This window comes from Pseudophryne corroboree, chromosome 1, assembly GCF_028390025.1.
Source record: "Pseudophryne corroboree isolate aPseCor3 chromosome 1, aPseCor3.hap2, whole genome shotgun sequence".
NCBI lineage: Eukaryota > Metazoa > Chordata > Amphibia > Anura > Myobatrachidae > Pseudophryne > Pseudophryne corroboree.
The window spans coordinates 1,135,446,357-1,135,469,547 of NC_086444.1; the positions used below are offsets into that span (position 1 = coordinate 1,135,446,357).

At 47.3% G+C, this 23,191-nt stretch overlaps 1 protein-coding gene across 3 annotated transcripts in view; it reads left to right on the forward strand.

Moving 5' to 3' along the window:
* Window positions 1-592: 592 nt before the first annotated feature.
* Window positions 593-23,191, forward strand: part of CC2D2A (coiled-coil and C2 domain containing 2A) — a 205,272-nt gene continuing 182,673 nt past the window's right edge. The window contains exons 1-6 of one of the 3 annotated variants that reach the window (XM_063923787.1): window positions 593-848; window positions 6,601-6,684; window positions 7,175-7,250; window positions 10,351-10,442; window positions 12,767-12,859; window positions 15,005-15,106. In XM_063923787.1, coding sequence (XP_063779857.1) covers window positions 810-848; window positions 6,601-6,684; window positions 7,175-7,250; window positions 10,351-10,442; window positions 12,767-12,859; window positions 15,005-15,106 — 486 coding nt within the window. In that variant the 5' untranslated portion in view covers window positions 593-809. Of the gene's footprint in view, window positions 849-4,728; window positions 4,865-6,600; window positions 6,685-7,174; window positions 7,251-10,350; window positions 10,443-12,766; window positions 12,860-15,004; window positions 15,107-23,191 lie in introns of those variants that run through there. The other 2 variants (XM_063923779.1, XM_063923772.1) reach the window with 2 other exon arrangements.

Below are 23,191 nucleotides of genomic sequence, written 5' to 3' on the forward strand. Positions count from 1 at the left end.
TGCGTGAGTGCACTACACAAAGGGCTTCAGGCTGCGAACGTTGCAGCGATCGGGTCTGAATTAGGCCCATAGAGTGTAAGCTCCACTGGGGCAGGCACTAATGTGAGGGAGTAAAATAGTGTCTGAAAGCGCTGCGTAATATGTGGGCGCTATATAGACAACTGTTAAATATGTATTTTTCTGTTGCTGATTATTTGTTCTATTGAACAATAAGAATAAACACATTATAGTAATACGGAGTCAGCCACTTGTAAATATAATAAATGCGGACATCGGTAAAAGCACAACGATTCCAGCAATACTAATATGATAAATGTCACTTTAAACATGAAAAATAAATACAGAATAGAAATCAGGCAGAATAGGTGATCTATGTGATGTGATGATAATATACATAGTATAATATACATGGTTCTCTGGCACATCTGCCTCCTGGTTTCCTTTCATGAAGTGTCAGCAGCTCAGTTGCTTCTTCCCATCCCAATCCCATGAATGAGCAGCAGCTCCCAGGCACAGCCCAGTGTCTCATCATACTGGGGGAGGGATCCTGGGACTGGGAGGGGGCGGGATTATTGCTGCTGCTGCTGCCCATACAATGGCTGCAGCCTACGGTTACCTTGTGTGTATACTCTGCTGCTAGTGCTCTCTCCCTGTAACACACACATGTCACACACACTGGTGTGTATGCTGTGGTGATATACTGCTGCTGTGTGCATGCATCTGATGCAGCTGATGCAGTGATACCCGGGAGTAACAGTGTGCTGCAGCCTGATAGGTACCCACTGGGTGCCCCCCTGGCAGTGGGCACAATGAAGGACACGGAGGAGAAGCAGAGGAGTATAGTGGAGGTCAGTATTACAGTATATATAGCACGGTAATGTTACTGATTGTATACAATGTATCACTGTGTGACTGTCACTATGGCTGCTCCACTTCCTGCGTGCCTGTAGCTATAGATACCCAGTATCACTGGCAGGAGACACTGCATGTGCTATTGTGCTGTTACACTACATCCCCGGCAATGGAGGATTGTTTTGTTGTGGGAGGGTGTAATGGGTAACTGCTGCCGGTGTGGGAGGGTGTATGGGGTAACTGCTGCCGGTGTGGGAGGGTGTATGGGGTAACTGCTGCCGGTGTGGGAGGGTGTATGGGGTAACTGCTGTTGGTGTGGGAGGGTGTATGGGGTAACTGCTGTTGGTGTGGGAGGGTGTATGGGGTAACTGCTGTTGGTGTGGGAGGGTGTAATGGGTAACTGCTGCCGGTGTGGGAGGGTGTATGGGGTAACTGCTGCCGGTGTGGGAGGGTGTATGGGGTAACTGCTGCCGGTGTGGGAGGGTGTATGGGGTAACTGCTGTTGGTGTGGGAGGGTGTATGGGGTAACTGCTGTTGGTGTGGGAGGGTGTATGGGGTAACTGCTGTTGGTGTGGGAGGGTGTAATGGGTAACTGCTGCCGGTGTGGGAGGGTGTATGGGGTAACTGCTGCCGGTGTGGGAGGGTGTATGGGGTAACTGCTGCCGGTGTGGGAGGGTGTATGGGGTAACTGCTGTTGGTGTGGGAGGGTGTATGGGGTAACTGCTGTTGGTGTGGGAGGGTGTATGGGGTAACTGCTGTTGGTGTGGGAGGGTGTAATGGGTAACTGCTGCCGGTGTGGGAGGGTGTATGGGGTAACTGCTGTTGGTGTGGGAGGGTGTATGGGGTAACTGCTGTTGGTGTGGGAGGGTGTATGGGGTAACTGCTGTTGGTGTGGGAGGGTGTATGGGGTAACTGCTGTTGGTGTGGGAGGGTGTATGGGGTAACTGCTGTTGGTGTGGGAGGGTGTATGGGGTAACTGCTGTTGGTGTGGGAGGGTGTATGGGGTAACTTGCTGGTGTGGGAGGGTGTATGGGGTAACTGTTGCTGGTGTGGGAGGGCGTTTGGGGTAACTGTTGCTGGTGTGGGAGGGCGTTTGGGGTAACTTGCTGGTGTGGGAGTGCGTTTGGGGTAACTGTTGCTGCTGGTGTGGGAGGGCGTATGGGGTAACTGCTGTTGGTGTGGGAGGGCGTATAGGGTAACAGCTGCTGGTGTGGGAGGGTGTAATGAGTAATTACTGTTGGTGTGGGAGGGTGTAATGGGTAATTACTGTTGGTGTGGGAGGGTGTAATGGGTAATTACTGTTGGTGTGGGAGGGTGTAATGGGTAACTGCTGTTGATGTGGGAGGGTGTAATGGGTAACTGCTGTTGATGTGGGAGGGCGTATGGTGTAACTGCTGTTGGTGTGGGAGGGTGTAATGGGTAATTACTGTTGGTGTGTGAGGGTGTATGGAGTAACTGCTGCTGGTGTGGGAGGGTGTAGTATGGAGGATAACTTTTGAAGTTGTCAGAGGTTGTGTATGGATAACAGTTGTTGCTGTGGGAGTTGTTACTGTGTGAGAGGGAATATATGGATAACTTGTAGAAGTTGCCGGAGGGTGTATATGGCTGACTTTTGTTGATGGTGTCGGAGTGTGTAAATGTCCGATTGTTGTTGTTGGTGTGGGAGGGTGTATATATGGCTGACTGTTGTTGGTGCGGGAGGGTGTATATATGGCTGACTGTTGTAGTTGGTGCGGGAGGGTGTATATATGGCTGACTGTTGTAGTTGGTCGGGAGGGTGTATATATGGCCGACTGTTGTAGTTGGTGCGGGAGGGTGTATTTATGGCCGACTGTTGTAGTTGGTACGGGAGGGTGTATATATGGCCGACTGTTGTAGTTGGTGCGGGAGGGTGTATATATGGCCGACTGTTGTACTTGGTGCGGGAGGGTGTATATATGGCTGACTGTTGTACTTGGTGCGGGAGGGTGTATATATGGCCGACTGTTGTACTTGGTGCGGGAGGGTGTATATATGGCCGACTGTTGTAGTTGGCGCGGGAGGGTGTATATATGGCCGACTGTTGTAGTTGGCGCGGGAGGGTGTATATATGGCCGACTTGTAGTTGGCGCGGGAGGGTGTATATATGGCCGACTGTTGTAGTTGGTGCGGGAGGGTGTATATATGGCCGACTGTTGTAGTTGGCGCGGGAGGGTGTATATATGGCCGACTGTTGTAGTTGGCGCGGGAGGGTGTATATATGGCCGACTGTTGTAGTTGGCGCGGGAGGGTGTATATATGGCCGACTGTTGTAGTTGGCGCGGGAGGGTGTATATATGGCCGACTGTTGTAGTTGGCGCGGGAGGGTGTATATATGGCCGACTGTTGTAGTTGGCGCGGGAGGGTGTATATATATGGCCGACTGTTGTAGTTGGCGCGGGAGGGTGTATATATGGCCGACTGTTGTACTTGGCGCGGGAGGGTGTATATATGGCCGACTGTTGTACTTGGCGCGGGAGGCTGTATATATGGCCGACTGTTGTACTTGGTGCGGGAGGGTGTATATATGGCCGACTGTTGTAGTTGGCGCGGGAGGGTGTATATATGGCCGACTGTTGTAGTTGGCGCGGGAGGGTGTATATATGGCCGACTTGTAGTTGGCGCGGGAGGGTGTATATATGGCCGACTGTTGTAGTTGGCGCGGGAGGGTGTATATATGGCCGACTGTTGTAGTTGGCGCGGGAGGGTGTATATATGGCCGACTGTTGTAGTTGGCGCGGGAGGGTGTATATATGGCCGACTGTTGTAGTTGGCGCGGGAGGGTGTATATATGGCCGACTGTTGTAGTTGGCGCGGGAGGGTGTATATATGGCCGACTGTTGTAGTTGGCGCGGGAGGGTGTATATATGGCCGACTGTTGTAGTTGGCGCGGGAGGGTGTATATATGGCCGACTGTTGTAGTTGGCGCGGGAGGGTGTATATATATGGCCGACTGTTGTAGTTGGCGCGGGAGGGTGTATATATGGCCGACTGTTGTAGTTGGCGCGGGAGGGTGTATATATATGGCCGACTGTTGTAGTTGGCGCGGGAGGGTGTATATATGGCCGACTGTTGTACTTGGTGCGGGAGGGTGTATATATGGCCGACTGTTGTAGTTGGCGCGGGAGGGTGTATATATGGCCGACTGTTGTAGTTGGCGCGGGAGGGTGTATATATGGCCGACTGTTGTAGTTGGCGCGGGAGGGTGTATATATATATGGCCGACTGTTGTAGTTGGCGCGGGAGGGTGTATATATATGGCCGACTGTTGTAGTTGGCGCGGGAGGGTGTATATATGGCCGACTGTTGTACTTGGCGCGGGAGGGTGTATATATGGCCGACTGTTGTACTTGGCGCGGGAGGGTGTATATATGGCCGACTGTTGTAGTTGGCGCGGGAGGGTGTATATATGGCCGACTGTTGTAGTTGGCGCGGGAGGGTGTATATATGGCCGACTGTTGTAGTTGGCGCGGGAGGGTGTATATATGGCCGACTGTTGTAGTTGGCGCGGGAGGGTGTATATATGGCCGACTGTTGTAGTTGGCGCGGGAGGGTGTATATATGGCCGACTGTTGTAGTTGGCGCGGGCGGGTGTATATATGGCCGACTGTTGCAGTTGGCGCGGGAGGGTGTATATATGGCCGACTGTTGTAGTTGGCGCGGGAGGGTGTATATATGGCCGACTGTTGTAGTTGGCGCGGGAGGGTGTATATATGGCCGACTGTTGTAGTTGGCGCGGGAGGGTGTATATATGGCCGACTGTTGTAGTTGGCGCGGGAGGGTGTATATATGGCCGACTGTTGTAGTTGGTGCGGGAGGGTTTATATATGGCCGACTGTTGTAGTTGGTGCGGGAGGGTGTATATATGGCTGACTGTTGTAGTTGGTGCGGGAGGGTGTATGTATGGCTGATTGTTGTTAGGCAGGTCCTAAACAGGAACCTACTGTACAATATGCTAGAGAACAGTCCATTAGGACAGGAGTCGAATGCTAATGTGATTATTAATTTTATTTATATTTAATTTAAATTATTCTGTGTTCAGTAATATTTGGTGTTCTGAGTCTTATCCTGCTACTTGTGGGTGCCCCATACATTTTTCAGGGTGTTTCAATGAACTCAATAATGTTTTCTATAGCAGTAAACATGTCACGATCCGGGTAATTCATCACCATTTCTTACCTTCCTAGCGTCTCCTGAGACTGGCTCAGCGCGCCAAGCCTGGATCCAACCTTCGCTGTCTCCGTGCAGCACGCTGTGTAACATGGCCTCAGTCTCTCACATGCTAAAGTTCAAACAGACTTTTCCTCCAGATTCAAACATGGGCGCACATATATATATACGTGTGTGTGTGTGTGTGTGTGTGTGTGTATCTATCGATCTATCTACCTATCTATCTATCTCAATCACAGCACGGTCAGTAACCGGAGGATATATCAGAATACTCGTACAATATATTCTGGAAACAATACAGTCTTTCTCAACTAACGCCGTCTTTATAAAGACATGTAGGATACTTAAGTGTTTGTAAAGACTCAGTGCTGTACACAGGCGGCTTTACAAGGGAGACCTTGCCCTGCAGTCCCAGAGACCAGCCACAGCTATGCTCAGAAGATGGCGCCCAGCGTCTCAGTCAGGGAGTGAGGGAGAGTGTGAGGCAGCTCCAGGGTGGGAAATCTGCGAGGAGATGGCGCCCTGGGCTGGGGGAGGGGCTACAGGTCTAGCGCCACCTCCCCTATGCTGGATTTCCACCCTGGGTACTGAGAGTCTTATTAAAGTGGGTGTTAGTACACCCGACCTGTACTCAGATGGCCCTGGGGTCTACTGCGGTCCCTGCTTGGGAGGTGATGGAGCTGCAGCACTGAAGTGTCACCCTAACATACAGCGCTGCCAGCCCAGGGAAGAAATCTTCTGTCAGAAAGCTTTTTCAGGGCTGCCCAGTGCAGCCCTCCTGTTAGTGCCTGCAGCAGCAGGTCACCTAACTCGAAACTGAGCTCTCAGTGTCTGGAGGCGGGGTTATAGAGGAGGCCCCAATGCATCCTGGGATAGCCTAAAGCTTTAGCCTGTTGGTGCCCTGGATCAAGATCCACTCTACACCCCCGATGTTTCCCTGTGGAAACCAATGTACCCTGCTGCAGAAAAAAACAAAAGCAAACATATTTTGGAAGGTATATTTTGGAAGAGTAGAAGAATGTTTACAACTTTTTATTTTATTTTTATTGATAACTAGTATATTGGACCCACCACATGTCCATCTCCTCCCTCCCCCACCCTGATGCCCTGTGCTGACATGTCTCCCCCACCGCCATGCTCCGTCCTGGTGCCAATACTTACCCTGATCAGGCAGTAAGTCCTCCTAATCGCCACCAACTGGCTAAGCTCTGTCCCATCTACCTTGCTGTGTGAGACACTGGGGTGCTCGTCCAGGCTTCCACTCCACTTGCATTGAGGAGGCGACACAGGCCTTCTGAAATTATTATATAGATTACATTGTCTAGGGCATTGACTGACACAGAAGATTCCAACATAGGATACATTTTGATAGAAAGCTATCAAATTATTCATATGTATCTAAATATCCCAAACCGTATATTTTAGTGCTGTAAGTGATTATATTGTGTTATAAACCGCAATGCCACAGCTCTGATTCATATCTCATGGAGTCTTTCTGGGTTAGATGCGGAATTTGGCAACTGAATAATCATCCGTACTGTGCTTTTTTAATTTCATCAGGAGCTTTTGGCCAATGATGATGAGGCTCAGGTGGAGCGCTTAAAGAAGACTTTGAAAGCCCAACATGAGAAACTGAAGAAAGAGGTATGATTTTAGGGAACATTTATTAGTGTTCATTCTAGCACCCTGCACCTTTCAAAATCCATGCAGTTCTCTGCTCTGGTGCTTCTCAGAACACTCTGGTCTGTATCTCAGCATTGAAATACAGACCAGAGTGTGCTGAGAAGCACCAGAGGAGAGAGCGACACCCCAGGCAGGAAAGAGTAACTGCACATATTTTGAAATGTGCAGGGTGCTAGAATTAACACTATTTATGGAAAAGACACCATTTTCCATAGCAACCTATCACATTCTACAATGCAGACAGTCTATATTTGGTATATTAATTGCTTCCACTTTTTTGGGAATGCAGATTAGTATTTGTCAGATAAGGAGGCATTTGCTTGTTTTCTATATGATGTTTCTGTCCTGAGAACATGTTTCTGTTCTTATCCTGATTATGGCTGTAGTAAAATTGTGCAGGGGAGTATCAGAGTAAACCTTGTTGTTACCAACTGCTGTTCTGTCTCCTCAGCTGAAAGCCAATGTCATAGATGCACCTGGCGGTGATCTAGTGGAAGATATCGGGCCTGTAACACAAGGACGGCGCAGTGAGTACAACCACAAGGTTACAGCCAGTTTGGCATCATCTGAACGTGTGTGGTGTGATTGGTTGATACCAGAATGTTGACAGGGTCAAACTATCAGCTTTCTGAGCATGTCGACAGTGATTATGTCAACATTCATCATGCCTACCCGGAAGATATGTTGACAGCGATAAACCGTCAACAAACCGTCCCTGGTGGTCTACTGGGCCCTCACCTTCTCCCGGTGACAGTCACTTCTGATGCGGACATGCAAAGCTGCAGCGTTCCAGTGAATATTTCTCTGTCTATCTTTACCCTAACCCACCCCCCAGTGCCTAACCATTTCCCCTCCCCCCAGCAACCTACCCTCCAGCCCGTAGCCTAAACCTAACCCTCTGACCTGCAGCCTAACCCTTACCCTGCTATGTGGATGATAGATCAACAATGTCTAGATAGACGGTCAATAGGTCGACACCATATTGTCGACAGGTAAAAGGTAGACAGGGCTTAAGGTCGACAGATATAAAGGTCGACATGACAATGGTTATCATCCATATGGATTATGATTGGGAAGAGTGACCTGTGGCGAGTGCAGTGAGGCACCTTGCCCGAAGCCTGGAGAGCAATGCGAGCTCGTAAGGGTACATGTTTCAACTGATTGTGGTCACATAGGAAGAAACATAAAAATGACACCCAAAAAAACCTGTGGCGACATTTTGAACCTTTCAAGTTTTCCTATTGTCTACCTTTTCCATGTCATCCTTTTGACCCTGTCAACCATATGGGGGCGACCTTTTGACTGTCTGTATAATTACTGTTGAGTTTCAATACCACACCCCATAACCCTAACCCTCCCGCCTACAGCCTTACTCAAGTTGTCGACATCCTCGGACTGTTTCGCGTGATGACGTTTCACATGGTAACATTTCGGATGTTGACATTATGAACCTTGCAGCAGTTTAAGGATGTCAACCATGGTGACATTCTAATGTCGACAAATTGGTGTCGACTTTATGAACGTCAACATGATTACTCTTGACCATTCGACCTGGGTCCGGATGTAATGACGGCCGTGTGGGATGCTGGCAGAACTTTGATGTTTTTTTAAAGGGGCAATCATGTACAACGCTAAACCATGTCTTGTACATGATTGCCCCTTTAAAAAAAAGTCAGAGTTCAGTCGGCATCCCGCACAGCCGCCGAACTTTGGGCACTCTGGACCACTGAGAAAGGAGTTGAATAAAAATGACATGCCGTGGTAAGTGTTTGTGTTGGAGATGAGGAAATACTCCATCACACCTTTATAACAAAACACCTCATTGTGTGCAGGTTCATCTGAGCAACGTATCCACCGTTGTCTTCCCCTGCATCAGTCCCTCTCTCTGGGAATCTATATAATAATTGAACAGGCTAGTGTTATATTACATTTAGAGCAAGCTAACAACCTTTCGGCCAACGACCCCGTGTCAGTTTGGAGAGATATGTAAGCCATAACCAGCTACAAGAAAACCCAAAAAGCCACTGTCATGCACCAGGAACTGGCGGACGAGCTTAACAACTTTTACTGCAGATTGGAGAAGGAGGCCCCCTGTCCCAATCCTGCCCCTGTCCCGGGCGAAGCTGACCACCCACTCCCCTATCCTGGTCTCCACTCCCAGGCACTGTGGGTGGATCAGAAAGAGGTAGAAGGATTGTTCAGAAGGGTCAAACCTAGGAAAGCCACAGGCCCAGACGGAGTATCGCCATCTGCCCTAAAGAACTGTGCTGCTCAGCTCGCCCCCAGACTACTAACATTTAAAATAACAGTGTTATTATGATCCCTTTGTCATCACCATCATCCAATAAAACAAAACAAATCGTTTTTCAGAAAATTGTTATATGCCACCTTCACCCACTCGCCTCTGTAACTGTGGATAGTCTGTCTATAGGGATTATCATGCTCAGTGGGAGCAAGGGTGTGTGGCACAAGTGCTCCCCAGTGCCTCGCTGCAGCAACGGACAAACAAGTTTCCTGGCCAGGGGTGAAAGCACTGGCACAGATTCCAGGGTGACCCGACATTTGCCGAGTCCAGATTACTAGTATATAATAACGTAAAGATTATTAGCAACATCCACTTAAACATTATACACCATAACAGAGGTTTCATTGCTCGTAGCCAGGCCAAATGCAACGAACGCAGCAAAATCTTTCTGGAGGCGCAGATTTTACAGCACAGCTTTATGAATGGTCATCGTCTGTATATTATAAACACATCGCTCGCTGCAGTTGTTGGCAGCGATCGGGTCGGAACTGCTGGTTGACAGGCAGAGGCGTTCGCAGGGGGGGTGGGGGGAGCGGCACGGCAGCGTTTAGCCGCCGTTTTTGCAGCGCGGTTCGGTGACGCAGGAGTGGCCAGACCGTGCGGGGGGCAGGCTGCAGCGGCTGCGTGACGTCACACGCAGCCACTGCGACCCGGGGCAGCGCCGAGTAACTCTCGGCCAACCGCAGGAGCTGCGCTGGCCGGGAGTTACTCTTCAAGTATAAAAGCATCGCCGCTGTGCGATGCTTTTGTACGTGTGTGTGTGTGTGTGTGTGTGTGTGTGTGTGTGTGTGTGGGCGGGCGGACTGACATGCGGGAGGACTAGCCCTGTGCTGGGCGTCCCCCCGCATGTCTGGGAAGATGATCGTAGCTGTGCTAAATTTAGCACAGCTACGATAAATTTGGATTGACCCCAATTGCTTCCAGTGTAACCTCACAAGGAGACTTTCCAAACCAAATCTATTGGTTCTACACATATGAGAGAGAAAATATTACAATCATTTTAAAATAACGTCCTTTATTCTTTAGCCCAAATGCCTGCAAGCTGGAGGTGCGGGACTTTGTGCGAGTCTGCCTGTTATTTAAAGCAGCAATCATTTACAAGGCAAAACCAGGTTGGTAAATGATTGCTGCTTTAAAAAAAAACGAGAAGACTTGCACAAAGTCCCACACCTCAGCCATCTTTCTGGCCATTACAGTCCTTTATTTCTTATCAAAAGCAATGAATTAAAAAAAAAAAAAAAAAAAAAAAAATATATATATATATATATATATAAAAGTTGGCTCCAGTTGTATTCTCTAACCTAAGTGTCATCCTGCTGTAGGCTTGCCACCACTCATTACCTCTACTCCGGGGGCCAGCTTTGGTGAATCTTCCCTGAGAGAGCGTCTGAGAGAGAAGCTGAAAGCCGGGAGGGTAAGAAGAACTCAGTGTTTCTGTTTATATGCTGGGTCTACATCTGTTCATGGTGGTGCACTTTACGGTCAGGCATACAGGTAAAGAAATTGTTCTAGAGAAATGTGCAGAACCGTAGAACTGTCTTCTTGTAATGAGACATCTTATAAATATTGGGAAGCTGGTACATACTGAAGGAAAGCTTCACTTGGGAGCTCGTCTTGCCTAATAAACCATAAAAAGATGAAAGTTATAATTTCAGAGTTGTTGAATCCTTGTAAGTTAAAAAATTAATTGAAGCAGCTGTATTAGATCCAGTTTCTACAAATGAATTACTGACAAAGGAACCACCAAAGACACCAGGGTTTCCCCAAGTTTGTATACAGGATTACACACATTACTATAACACAGATTGGGCAGGGTAAATAACGTGGGTAAGGGTAGGGCAACTCCCTGTAGCAGAAGGAGCATGCAGTGTTCAGTTGTGGGGTGTCAGTGAACCTGCAACTAACATATAGCTACATGAACAGTGGGGGTCATTCCGAGTTGATTGCATGTAGCAACTTTTTACTGCTCGTGCGATCAACTTGACCCCACCTATGGGGGAGTGTATCTTAATATAGCAGGGTTGCGATCGCTTTTGCAGCCCTGCTGTGCAAAAAAGTTTCTTGCAAAACAAGACCAGGGTCAGACCTACTTACACTGTGCGGCGGATCCAGCGACGAAGGTCCCGGGATTGACATCAGACATCCGCCCTCCAAACGCCTGCGTTCGGATCTCCATGCCCGGAAAACTGTGAGTAGACGCCCCCCGGAACGCCTCCCCGCTGTCAGTCTTCTTGCGATCGCCGTTGCGATCACTTTCAGCGCTAGCGTTGTCGCTGCCCGGCGATGACCGTGCGCCGCGCAGCCACAGTCCCGACCCGTTCGCACCGCAGCGAAGAACCGCTGTGTGCGAACGGGTCGGAATGACCCCCCAGTGTCCAAGAGACTAGCGAGCAGAGCATCGGTGATATGGATAGAGCTAGTACAACAGGGAGGCCGGCTCTGCCTGTGAGCACTTATAATACTAATGTAAATGGCTGGAGAGGGAGGAGATACATGGCAGATTGGTAATATATAAAATACGCGGCTTACATATACTGTGTATTTAACACAGTATGGTTATTTTCAAGAGACATTGTGAATCACTCTTCTACGTAAATTCATTGTTTTGCAGTAAACAGTATGTTCTCTCTACTTATTTCTTCCCTATAAAAAAAGATAAAAATACACATTTATTCAAACATACTTCCAAAAGAAAGCCTTATCCACTCAAAAAATAATAAACCATTTACTTAAAAAAAAAGTTAATTCCAATATAATGTGTTGCACCAGAAGTTTAAAATATTGAAGGTGCAAAACACTTTGGTCATGTAATAGAAACACTGGGCCTAATACAAGGTTGATCGCAAAAGCATAATCTTCCTCTAATGGGCAAAACCATGTGCAGTGCAGGTGGGGCAGATGTAACATGTGCAGAGAGAGTTAGATTTGGGTGGGGTGTGTTCAAACTGAAATCTAAATTGCAGTGTAAAAATAAAGCAGCCAGTATTTACCCTGCACAGAAACAATATAACCCACCCAAATCTAACTTTCTCTGCACATGTTACATCTGCTCCCTCTGCACATGGTTTTGCCCCTTGGAGAAAGATTTTGCTTTTGCGATTAACCTTGAATTAGGCCCATAGTCCCATTGCTGTGCAGATCCACTGTTGGAGTGTGTGTTGTACGTTAGACTTATAATAGATCTGGTATCAGAAAGGAGCGCAGTTATCTGAGGGAAGGTATGAGGAACCAGAGAATAGTGAGACAAGCCACAAAGCACACAGCTAGTTAGGCCGAGAAGAGTGAGTGAGGAGCCTGTGTGGTACACAGGTAATAATAGTAGGAGTAGCAATGCCAGGTCACAGATACAAATCCCAATAAGAGAACAGGAACCTGCTGGGTGTAAGTAGCCCAGTGCTGCCTCTGACTACTCGCAGATTAGGAATCCCTGGAAATAGTCATTTCAGTACAATATTGATATTAGGAAAGAATATCTGGTCGGTCTACATATCTACAGGGAGCTCTATTCAGCATGTTGGGCATGAGAAAATGCTGATGCGTGCATTTAATGCTAAGTACATAATGAGTTCTGACAGCTTTTTACTATGTTTCATAGTGTGATGTAATGAGGTCTCTGGAGAATCACATCTGAAGTGGCACAAAATTGCTAGCAGGGCCCTCAGACCCTGCATGGTGTATTGCTGGGCCCAGCGTCTTCCTTGTCTACTGCTGAAACTATTTATTCTTTTTACATTTCAGTCCAAAGCGGAAAGTGCGTTCCACCACGTGTCACCCAGTGTCTCCCCTCGGAGCCTTACTAGACACGCAGACACTGTTACCAAGTTTGATGAGGTAAGTACATAAACATAATATTTATCTCCCATTCTACGCTATAGCGTGATAATATTATTATTATTATTACATTTTATTTATAAGGCGCCACGTGTTTCGCAGCGCCGTACAAAGGACAGTACAGGGAGACAAAACATAGCATTACAGTAAATAAATAACAGAAATAGAGTACAGGTAACAGAGCACCACACGTTCTCAAGACATAATACAGCTAAGATGTAAGTACTGATGGAGTGATCATCGTACTACTAGAGGCTGGTGGCCATAGATGGAGATGAGCCTTTACTAGCAGGATAAAGATGGTCGTTGAGTAGGAGAGAGCTGCAAGTGAAATGTGTCGAGACGAGGGCTTAGATAACAAGAGGAAAGAGGGCCCTGCTCTGAAGAGCTAACAATCTAGTGGGGAGGGGCGACAGACAGATGACAAGAGGTGCAGGCAAGTGGGAGGTAGCCTGATGGCAGTATGCAAGCAAAGCTGAGATGTTCACGGCATGAGGCAGTGGGGTGGAGGAGCGACCTCAGGACTAGGTTATGCATCGGGAGGGTATGCTTTGATGAATAGGTGGGTTTTTAGTGCCCGTTTGAAGCTTTGCAAGGTCGGGGAGAGTCTAATGGAGCGGGGGAGTGCGTTCCACTGAAGGGGTGCAGCACGGGCAAAATCCTGAACTCGTGCATGGGAAGCAGTGACCAGGGCGGTGGAGAGGCGACGGTCATTAGTCGACCATAGGGGGCGGGAGGGAGTATGAAGGGAAAGGTGATTGGAGATGTAGGGAGCAGTGGAATTAGAGATGGCCTTGTATGTGAGGGTGAGGAGTTTGAAGAGGATTCTGTAGGGGAATGGGAGTCAGTGTAGATTTTGTCGAAGGGGAGTGGCAGATGTGGTGCGGCGGGAGGGGAAGATAAGCCTAGCTGCGGAGTTCAGGACAGATTGGAGGGAAGCAAGATGGGAGCAAGCGAGGCCAGTGAGGAGAACATTGCAGTAGTCAAGTCGTGAGATGACCAGTGAGTGGATGATGATAATGGGGCGCCCGCTGAATGTACAGCCCTTTAGTGGGCTGATACAAATGAAACAACATAGGAAGAGACTAACTTCTGATATCATAAAACACCTTAGTCTGTGTTTTAGAGTATGAGTCCCATTGAAGGGGGAGATGTATCAAACATTGGAGAGCGATAACCAACCAATCATCTCCTCCTAACTGTAATTTTTCCATACACGGTCTATGAAATGGCAGTAAGAAGCTGATTGGTTAGTACTTTATCTCTCTCCAAAGTTTGATACATTTACCACTAAATCTATCTGCTTTAAAACTATTGGAATGCTGGGAAGAAAGTCCTATCAGGCGGTGTTCTGGTTTATCGTGTATGAAAACACTGGGAGCGAGCGGGTCATAATTAAAGAATTCCAGTCAGGCTACTGAGGTTTTATGGCTAAAACATTGGGGCAGATTTTGTAAAACTTGGAGAGAGGTAAAGTACCAGCCAATCAGCTCCTAGCTGCCAAGTTACAGGCAGTTTTTGTTAAAAAAATTTTTTTGCAGGAGTTGATTGGTACTTTATCTCTCTCCAAGGGGTACATTTACTAAGATGGGAGTTCTATTTAAGATGGGATGTTGCCCATAGCAACCAATCAGATTCCAGGTATTATCTTCTAGAAGGTGCTAGATAAATGAGAAGTAGAATCTGATTGGTTGCTATGGGCAACATCCCATCTTAAATAGAACTCCCATTTTAGTAAATTTACCCCCAAGCTTTGATAAGTATGCCTCATTATTTCTAAAGTGCTATGACACAGTAGATAACAGGCAGGGGAACTTACAGCTGTGTTTACTGTATACATTTTACATTCCGCCTCCTTGTTTTTATATTCATGTATTTCTATAGTGGTTCATGGATATGCATTGTTTACAGTCATATTTTTATTACAAGTACTAATATGAGAAATTTGCCTTTACCACAACATAACTGGATGACTTCTTCAGTAGAATTAGATCAAACTGACTTTATACACTGGTGACAGGCAGCGAGAGCTCTGTAACACATCTAGCTGTCAGCTCGCCTGCCTTGTGATGAGTGAAGATAAGGCGCCATGGATCGGCACCTTATTGGCCAATATGTGCAAGCATTTGTCTTATGTTCCCAAAGCAGGAGATTGTCCCACTTCAGAGAGTGAAAGACGTGGAAACCCAGCTGAAGTCCAGAGTAAAATTCCGTGATGCCGTTAAGTCAATCCAGAGAAAGTCACACGTGAGTTGTGTGATTATTATTTTAATTATACTTTCATATGTCTTTTCCTGAAAAGATTACTGGCAGGTACAGATTGTCAGGTATTCATCTGTATGATCACAACTATTTTCTATAGGCAATTATAATGTAATATTATTTATTTATATATATATATATATATATATATATATATATATATATACAGTCCATGTATTCCGGCTCTCCATTGAAAAGATAACTGCACCGGGTGCCTTCGTGAAAGATTCCGTACACAGCCAGCAAACGTAGCACTCCTAGTGTCTTATTGAATAAATCTCTTAGATAGGCAGTTTAGTAAAACAACGTTTCAATGCCGTTTTATTGTTAAGGCATTTTCCTCAGGTTACAAATACATACAAAACAGTCTTACCTTTAAAGGCTGCTAATCACCCTGTGCCCCTGCCGCGTGTGGCGGGCGGGACACCGCCTGCTCCGTCTGGCGCAGCAGTAGTGACGTCAGCCTACGTCATTTCCCCCATGTGTGCTCCCCATCACCATAGCTACGTATACAGGACAGCCGGGTTACCATGGGAACAAGCAAAAACAACAACAAATGCTGCAGGCGGATCTGGACAACATAAATGAATCATAATCGACGTACATCCATAGCTACAATATATAGGCATGTATGGTGGACAGTGTCTTGAGATCCAATGTGGTATTTGTACATAAAACAAGATGCTAGCAGTACATCATTTTCGTATAAAGAGGTTGTGATGATATCAACACCATATACATATAAGACGTATCATGGCGACCGAAGGTAAACAATGGTAACACCTAAAATACTGGGGATGTACATTTGGGCACACAAGCTCATGGCTCTACCCTATTCCCCCTTTTTTTTTTGTTTTTATTTGTGCTCCCGGAATAATATGGGTAGATCTAATGTGCAGTGTCGGATGGTCAAAAATACTGATGGGATTTACAGCGATAGCAATTGCGTGTGTTGACAAGCACATATGGCTACCTATGGTGGCAAGCTGCATATATAGACAAGGAGGCTGGAGTGACTATATTTTTTATAAAAAACAATTAAATCCCTGGGACTCATTGAGTTCCCTTGGATGGATGGTGCCTAGACGGTAAATCCATCGTGCTTCCAATCTCAGCAGTTTACCACCCCGATCACCGCCTCGAATATAGGCCGGTACGTGATCGATCATACGATACTTGAGCGTAGTCAAAGGGTGCCTACTGTGGGCAAAGTGCCTGGCTACTGGTTGTTCACTTGAACCCTTGGCAATAGCTAGTTTAATTGCAGACCTGTGGGCTGCCATGCGTTCTTTGAACATTCGTTCTGTTTTGCCGATGAATGCCATAAAAGTAAAAATTGCAGAATTCGAGACCAGCCATAAACCTATCCTACAGGCGGACACCAGTATCAACTGGTATGAGAAACTCAATGGCCAGCTACAAATTCATAAACGTGATTTAATTAAGTTTAAAGCACAAAAACGAAGTAAAGTTGATGGCAACTACGAGAATCACAATGTATACAGATGGACGGATTCCTCTACCCACCATGACCAAAAAAAACCATTCTTCCGGCGAAGACCATACCGCCAGAGAGACTTTGAGTCATCTAATGAACATACTCCATCTACGAGTGAATCGGACTCCGCTAGCCATCAGCACCTGGGTCACCGCCCTTTAGGCAGTGCTTCACGGATCCAGCCACCAGACAAAAGTGAAGCAAGCGGCCCTACACCAGACGAGGGCATCAATGGCAGAGGCAGAAACAGAGTAGGGAGACCACCGAAAAATCAGAGACGCTAGTAGTCAATTTATCAGATTATGAACTATCAAGAACCGAACAACAAGTCTTGTCCAGAGGTCTATCATTCATCCCGACTGCTAGGCGCGACCCGTTTACTTGGCAGATAGAAAAATATCGGCTGCAGCGACAATTAAAAGTGAAAGAACACTTTCACAAACAGATGCCATCAGTAACAGATGTGCAAATCCCAAGTAAATTGCAGCAAATTCTGCCCAAATCCAAATTTGAACCTCAGTCTCAAAATGCTTCAATCAAAAACGTTTAGCAGATTGCTAGATGAACAAACCAATATGTAAGTGACCAACATGCCACAATTACGCTATAATCTAACCAAAGCCGAGAATGAAGCCTTACACCATCTTGCAGCACAGGATAACCTCATCTTTCGCCCCGCAGATAAAGGCGGGGCACTAGTGATCCAGAACAAAAAGGACTATAAAGAGGAAATCCAGCGTCAATTACAAGATTCTGAGACATATTGTCGGCTGACTAAGGACCCTACTAATGAATTCAAATGTCAACTGACTGCACTACTAGATAGTGCAGTACATGAGGGTTTAATAACGAGTGCTATACGTAATGCACTTATTCCAGCACATCCTGTCATGCCATTGTTGTACACAACACCCAAAATCCATAAGTCACTCAGTAAACCACCAGGGCGCCCCATCATTTCTGCTCGATCATCCTTATTTCAACCTACTGCCCTGTATCTAGATTCTTTGCTCCAACCATGTATACAAACGCATCCGCGGTTCCTGTTAGATACAACTTCATTATTGCATAAATTACAGCAACTACCTAGGTTTGATGACAATATTTTACTTTGTAGTATTGACGTTCAAAACCTATATACAGTGATTCCCCATGACATGGGCCTCGCGATTATGGAGCAATATTTGAGTAATCATGTTGAATTTCAGGGTAATAGTTTGAAATTGTGCAGTCAATTATTACAAATAACCTTACAAAAAAATTTCTTTCTATATGATGGTCAGATTTATCTGCAACGGAAGGGGTGTGCCATGGGGTCTTCTGTGGCCCTGGCATACTCCAACATTTTCATGTTTCATGTAGAACAGGAAATATTCTTTACAAATCCCGATGTGGCGAGCAGTATTTTGTTCTACTGCCGCTACATCGACGACCTGTTGTTAATCTGGCAGGGTCCTAAAAGCAAACTTGAGGATGCCATTCAAGCACATAATATGTTGCAGCACCCTATCAAACTTACGTATACCATCAGTGAGCATGCCATTAATTACCTAGATGTGCACATCTCTCTTGAACAGGGTAAGATAACAACTTCCCTCTACTCTAAAGCCACCGATAAGAATAACATGTTGCATTATAAGAGCTTTCACCCCCAGCCACTTAAGAGGGGGCTGCCATTCTCCCAGCTCCTTAGAATTAGACGCATTACTTCTGACCCCGCCATAGCGAATGCTCAGATGGAAGTGATGATAGAGCAGTTTGCCCAACGGGGGTATCCCATGCACCTCCTTAGAGCAGCTAAGGATAAGGCATTGAGAGTAGATCGGGACACATTAATTCGTCCATCTAAAACTCCTAATGTAGAAAGCCCCATGATCCCTTGGGTGGTGCAATACCACGCTGCCAGTACAGGGATCAATCAGATCTCAAAAAAACTGTGGCCTATCATCCAGAGCGATCCTGAATTGGGTTTACAAAATACCAAATTGATGTCCTGTTACAAACGTAATAAAAACCTTAGAGACATCCTAGTTAAAGCAGATGTCTCTCAACATGCATCTCCCCAACTTATGTTCAACAAAAAGGGATGCATCCGATGCACGTGCACCACGTGTCTGTTCCTAATACCGGGCGACACGTTCCAACACCCTCAATCTGGCAAGACCATGTATATTCTTCATACGCTTACATGTTCTTCTAAATTTGTTGTATATCAGCTTATATGCCCCTGTGGGCTGTCATATATCGGCAAAACAGAACGAATGTTCAAAGAACGCATGGCAGCCCACAGGTCTGCAATTAAACTAGCTATTGCCAAGGGTTCAAGTGAACAACCAGTAGCCAGGCACTTTGCCCACAGTAGGCACCCTTTGACTACGCTCAAGTATCGTATGATCGATCACGTACCGGCCTCTATTCGAGGCGGTGATCGGGGTGGTAAACTGCTGAAATTGGAAGCACGATGGATTTACCGTCTAGGCACCATCCATCCAAGGAAACTCAATGAGTCCCAGGGATTTAATTGTTTTTTATAAACAATATAGTCACTCCAGCCTCCTTGTCTATATATGCAGCTTGCCACCATAGGTAGCCATATGTGCTTGTCAACACACGCAATTGCTACCGCTGTAAATCCCATCAGTATTTTTGACCATCCGACACTGCACATTAGATCTACCCATATTATTCCGGGAGCACAAATAATAAGAATTTACTCACCGGTAATTCTATTTCTCGTAGTCTGTAGTGGATGCTGGGAACTCCGTAAGGACCATGGGGAATAGACGGGCTCCGCAGGAGACTGGGCACTCTAAAGAAAAGATTAGGTACTATCTGGTGTGCACTGGCTCCTCCCTCTATGCCCCTCCTCCAGACCTCAGTTAGGGAAACTGTGCCCGGAAGAGCTGACATTACAAGGAAAGGATTTTTGGAATCCAGGGTAAGACTCATACCAGCCACACCAATCACACCGTACAACTTATGATAACCTTACCCAGTTAACAGTATGAACAACAACTGAGCCTCACTCAACGGATGGCTCAGAACAATAACCCTTATTTAAGCAATAACTATATACACGTATTGCAGAAAGTCCGCACTTGGGACGGGCGCCCAGCATCCACTACGGACTACGAGAAATAGAATTACCGGTGAGTAAATTCTTATTTTCTCTGACGTCCTAGTGGATGCTGGGAACTCCGTAAGGACCATGGGGATTATACCAAAGCTCCCAAACGGGCAGGAGAGTGCGGATGACTCTGCAGCACCGAATGAGCAAACACAAGGTCCTCCTCAGCCAGGGTATCAAACTTGTAGAACTTTGCAAAGGTGTTTGAACCCGACCAAGTAGCCGCTCGGCAAAGCTGTAAAGCCGAGACCCCTCGGGCGGCCGCCCAAGAAGAGCCCACCTTCCTTGTGGAATGGGCTTTTACTGATTTTGGATGCGGCAATCCAGCCGCAGAATGAGCCAGCTGAATCGTGCTACAGATCCAGCGAGCAATAGTTTGCTTTGAAGCAGGAGCACCCAGCTTGTTGGGTGCATGCAGGATAAACAGCGAGTCAGTCTTCCTGACTCCAGCCGTTCTGGAAACATATTTTCAAAGCCCTGACTACGTCCAGCAACTTGGAGTCCTCCAAGTCCCGAGTAGCCGCAGGCACCACAATAGGTTGGTTCAAATGAAACGATGATACCACCTTTGGGAGAAATTGGGGACGAGTCCTCAATTCTGCCCTGTCCATATGGAAGATCAGATATGGGCTTTTACATGACAAAGCCGCCAATTCCGACACACGCCTAGCGGATGCGAAGGCCAACAGCATGACCACTTTCCACGTGAGATACTTTAGTTCCACGGTCTTAAGTGGCTCAAACCAGTGGGATTTCAGGAAATCCAACACAACAGGGTGCCACTGGTGGCACAAAAGGGGGCTGAATATGCAGCACTCCCTTAACAAACGTCTGAACCTCAGGCAGCGAAGCCAGTCCTTTTTGAAAGAAAATGGATAGGGCCGAAATCTGGACCTTTATGGACCCCAGTTTTATGCCCATAGTCACCCCTGACTGTAGGAAGTGCAGGAAACGACCCAGCTGGAATTCCTCTGTAGGGGCCTTCCTGGCCTCACACCAAGCAACATATTTTCGCCATATACGGTGATAATGCTTTGCTGTTACGTCTTTCCTAGCCTTTATCAGCGTAGGAATAACTTCATCCGGAATGCCTTTTTCCGTTAGGATCCGGCGTTGAACCGCCATGCCGTCAAACGCAGCCGCGGTAAGTCTTGGAACAGACAGGGCCCTTGTTGCAGCAGGTCCTGTCTGAGAGGCAGAGGCCATGGGTCCTCTGTGCGCATTTCTTGCAGTTCCGGGTACCAAGTCCTTCTTGGCCAATCCGGAACAATGAGTATTGTAATTATTCCTCTCTTTCTTACTATTCTCAGTACCTTGGGTATGAGAGGAAGAGGAGGAAACACATATACCGACTGGTACACCCACGGTGTCACTAGGGCGTCCACAGCTATCGCCTGAGGGTCCCTTGACCTGGCGCAATATCTTTTTAGCTTTTTGTTGAGGCGGGACGCCATCATGTCCACCTGTGGCAGTTCCCATCGCTTTGCAATCTTTGTGAAGACTTCTTGATGAAGTCCCCACTCTCCCGGGTGGAGGTCGTGTCTGCTGACGAAGTCTGCTTCCCAGTTGTCCACTCCCGGAATGAACACTGCTGACAGTGCTTGCACGTGATTCTCCGCCCACCGAAGAATCTTTGTGGCTTCCGCCATTGCCATCCTGCTTCTTGTGCCGCCCTGGCGGTTTACATGGGCGACCGCCGTGATGTCTGACTGAATCAGCACTGGCCGGTTTCGAAGCAGCGGCTCTGCTTGACTCAGGGCGTTGTAAATGGCCCTTAGTTCCAGTATATTTATGTGTAGAGAAGTCTCCAGACTTGACCACAGCCCTTGGAAGTTTCTTCCCTGAGTGACTGCCCCCCCATCCTCGGAGGCTTGCATCCGTGGTCACCAGGACCCAGTCCTGTATGCCGAACCTGCGGCCCTCGAGAAGGTGAGCACTCTGCAGCCACCACAGAAGAGACACCCTGGCCCTTGGGGACAGGGTGATCAGCCGATGCATCTGAAGATGCGATCCGGACCACTTGTCCAACAGCTCCCACTGAAAGATCCTTGCATGGAACCTGCCGAAGAGAATGGCTTCGTATGAACCCACCATCTTTCCCAGGACTCGCGTGCAGTGATGCACCGATACCTGTTTTGGTTTCAGGAGGTCCCTGACCAGAGATGCTAATTCCTGGGCCTTCTCCACCGGGAGAAACACCTTCTTCTGTTCTGTGTCCAGAATCATGCCCAGGAAAAGCAGACGCGTCGTAGGAATCAGCTGCGACTTTGGAACATTCAGAATCCAGCCGTGCTGTTGCAACACTTCCTGAGAGAGTGCTACGCTGATCAACAACTGCTCTCTGGACCTCGCCTTTATGAGGAGATCGTCCAAGTACAGGATAATTATAACTCCCTTCTTCCGAAGGAGTATCATCATTTCGGCCATTACCTTGGTAAATATCCTCGGTGCCGTGGACAGGCCAAACGGCAACATCTGGTACTGTTAATGACAGTCCTGTACCACAAACCTGAGGTACTCCTGGTGAGGTGGGTAAATGGGGACATGCAAGTAAGCATCCTTGATGTCCAGCTACACCATAAAATCCCCCTCTTCCAGGCTTGCAATAACCGCTCTGAGCGATTCCATTTTGAACTTGAATTTCTTTATATAAGTGTTCAAGGATTTTAAATTCAGAATGGGTCTCACCGAACCGTCCGGTTTCGGTACCACAAACATTGTGGAATAGTAACCCCTTCCCTGTTGAAGGAGGGGGACCCTGATAATCACTTGCTGGAGGTACAGCTTGTGAATTGCCACCAGTACTACCTCCCTTTCCATGAGGGAAGCTGGCAAGGCTGATTTGAGGTAACGGCGGGGGGGGGGAGTCGCTTCGAATTCCACCTTGTATCCCTGAGATACAATTTGTACAGCCCAGAGATCCACCTGTGAGCGAACCCACTGGTTGCTGAAGTTTCGGAGATGCGCCCCCACCGCACCTGGCTCCGCCTGTGGAGCCCCAACGTCATGCGGTGGATTTAGTGGAAGCAGGGGAGGACTTTTGTTCCTGGGAACTGGCTGCATGGTGCAGCTTCTTAACTCTACCCCTGCCTCTGGCAAGAAAGGATGCGCCCCTGACCCTCTTGCCTTTCTGAGAACGAAAGGACTGCATTTGATAATACGGTGCTTTCTTAGGCTGTGAGGAAACCTGAGGTAAGAAAGTCGACTTTCCAGCTGTCTCTGTGGACACGAGGTCCGATAGACCGTCCCCAAACAATTCCTCACCCTTATAAGGCAAAACCTCCATGTGTTTTTAAGAATCATCATCTCCTGTCCATTGCCGAGTCCATAAGACCCTCCTGGCAGAAATGGACATAGCATTAATTCTAGAGCCCAGCAGGCAACTGTCCCTCTGAGCATCCCGCATATATAAGACGACGTCTTTTATATGGCCCAGGGTTAGCAA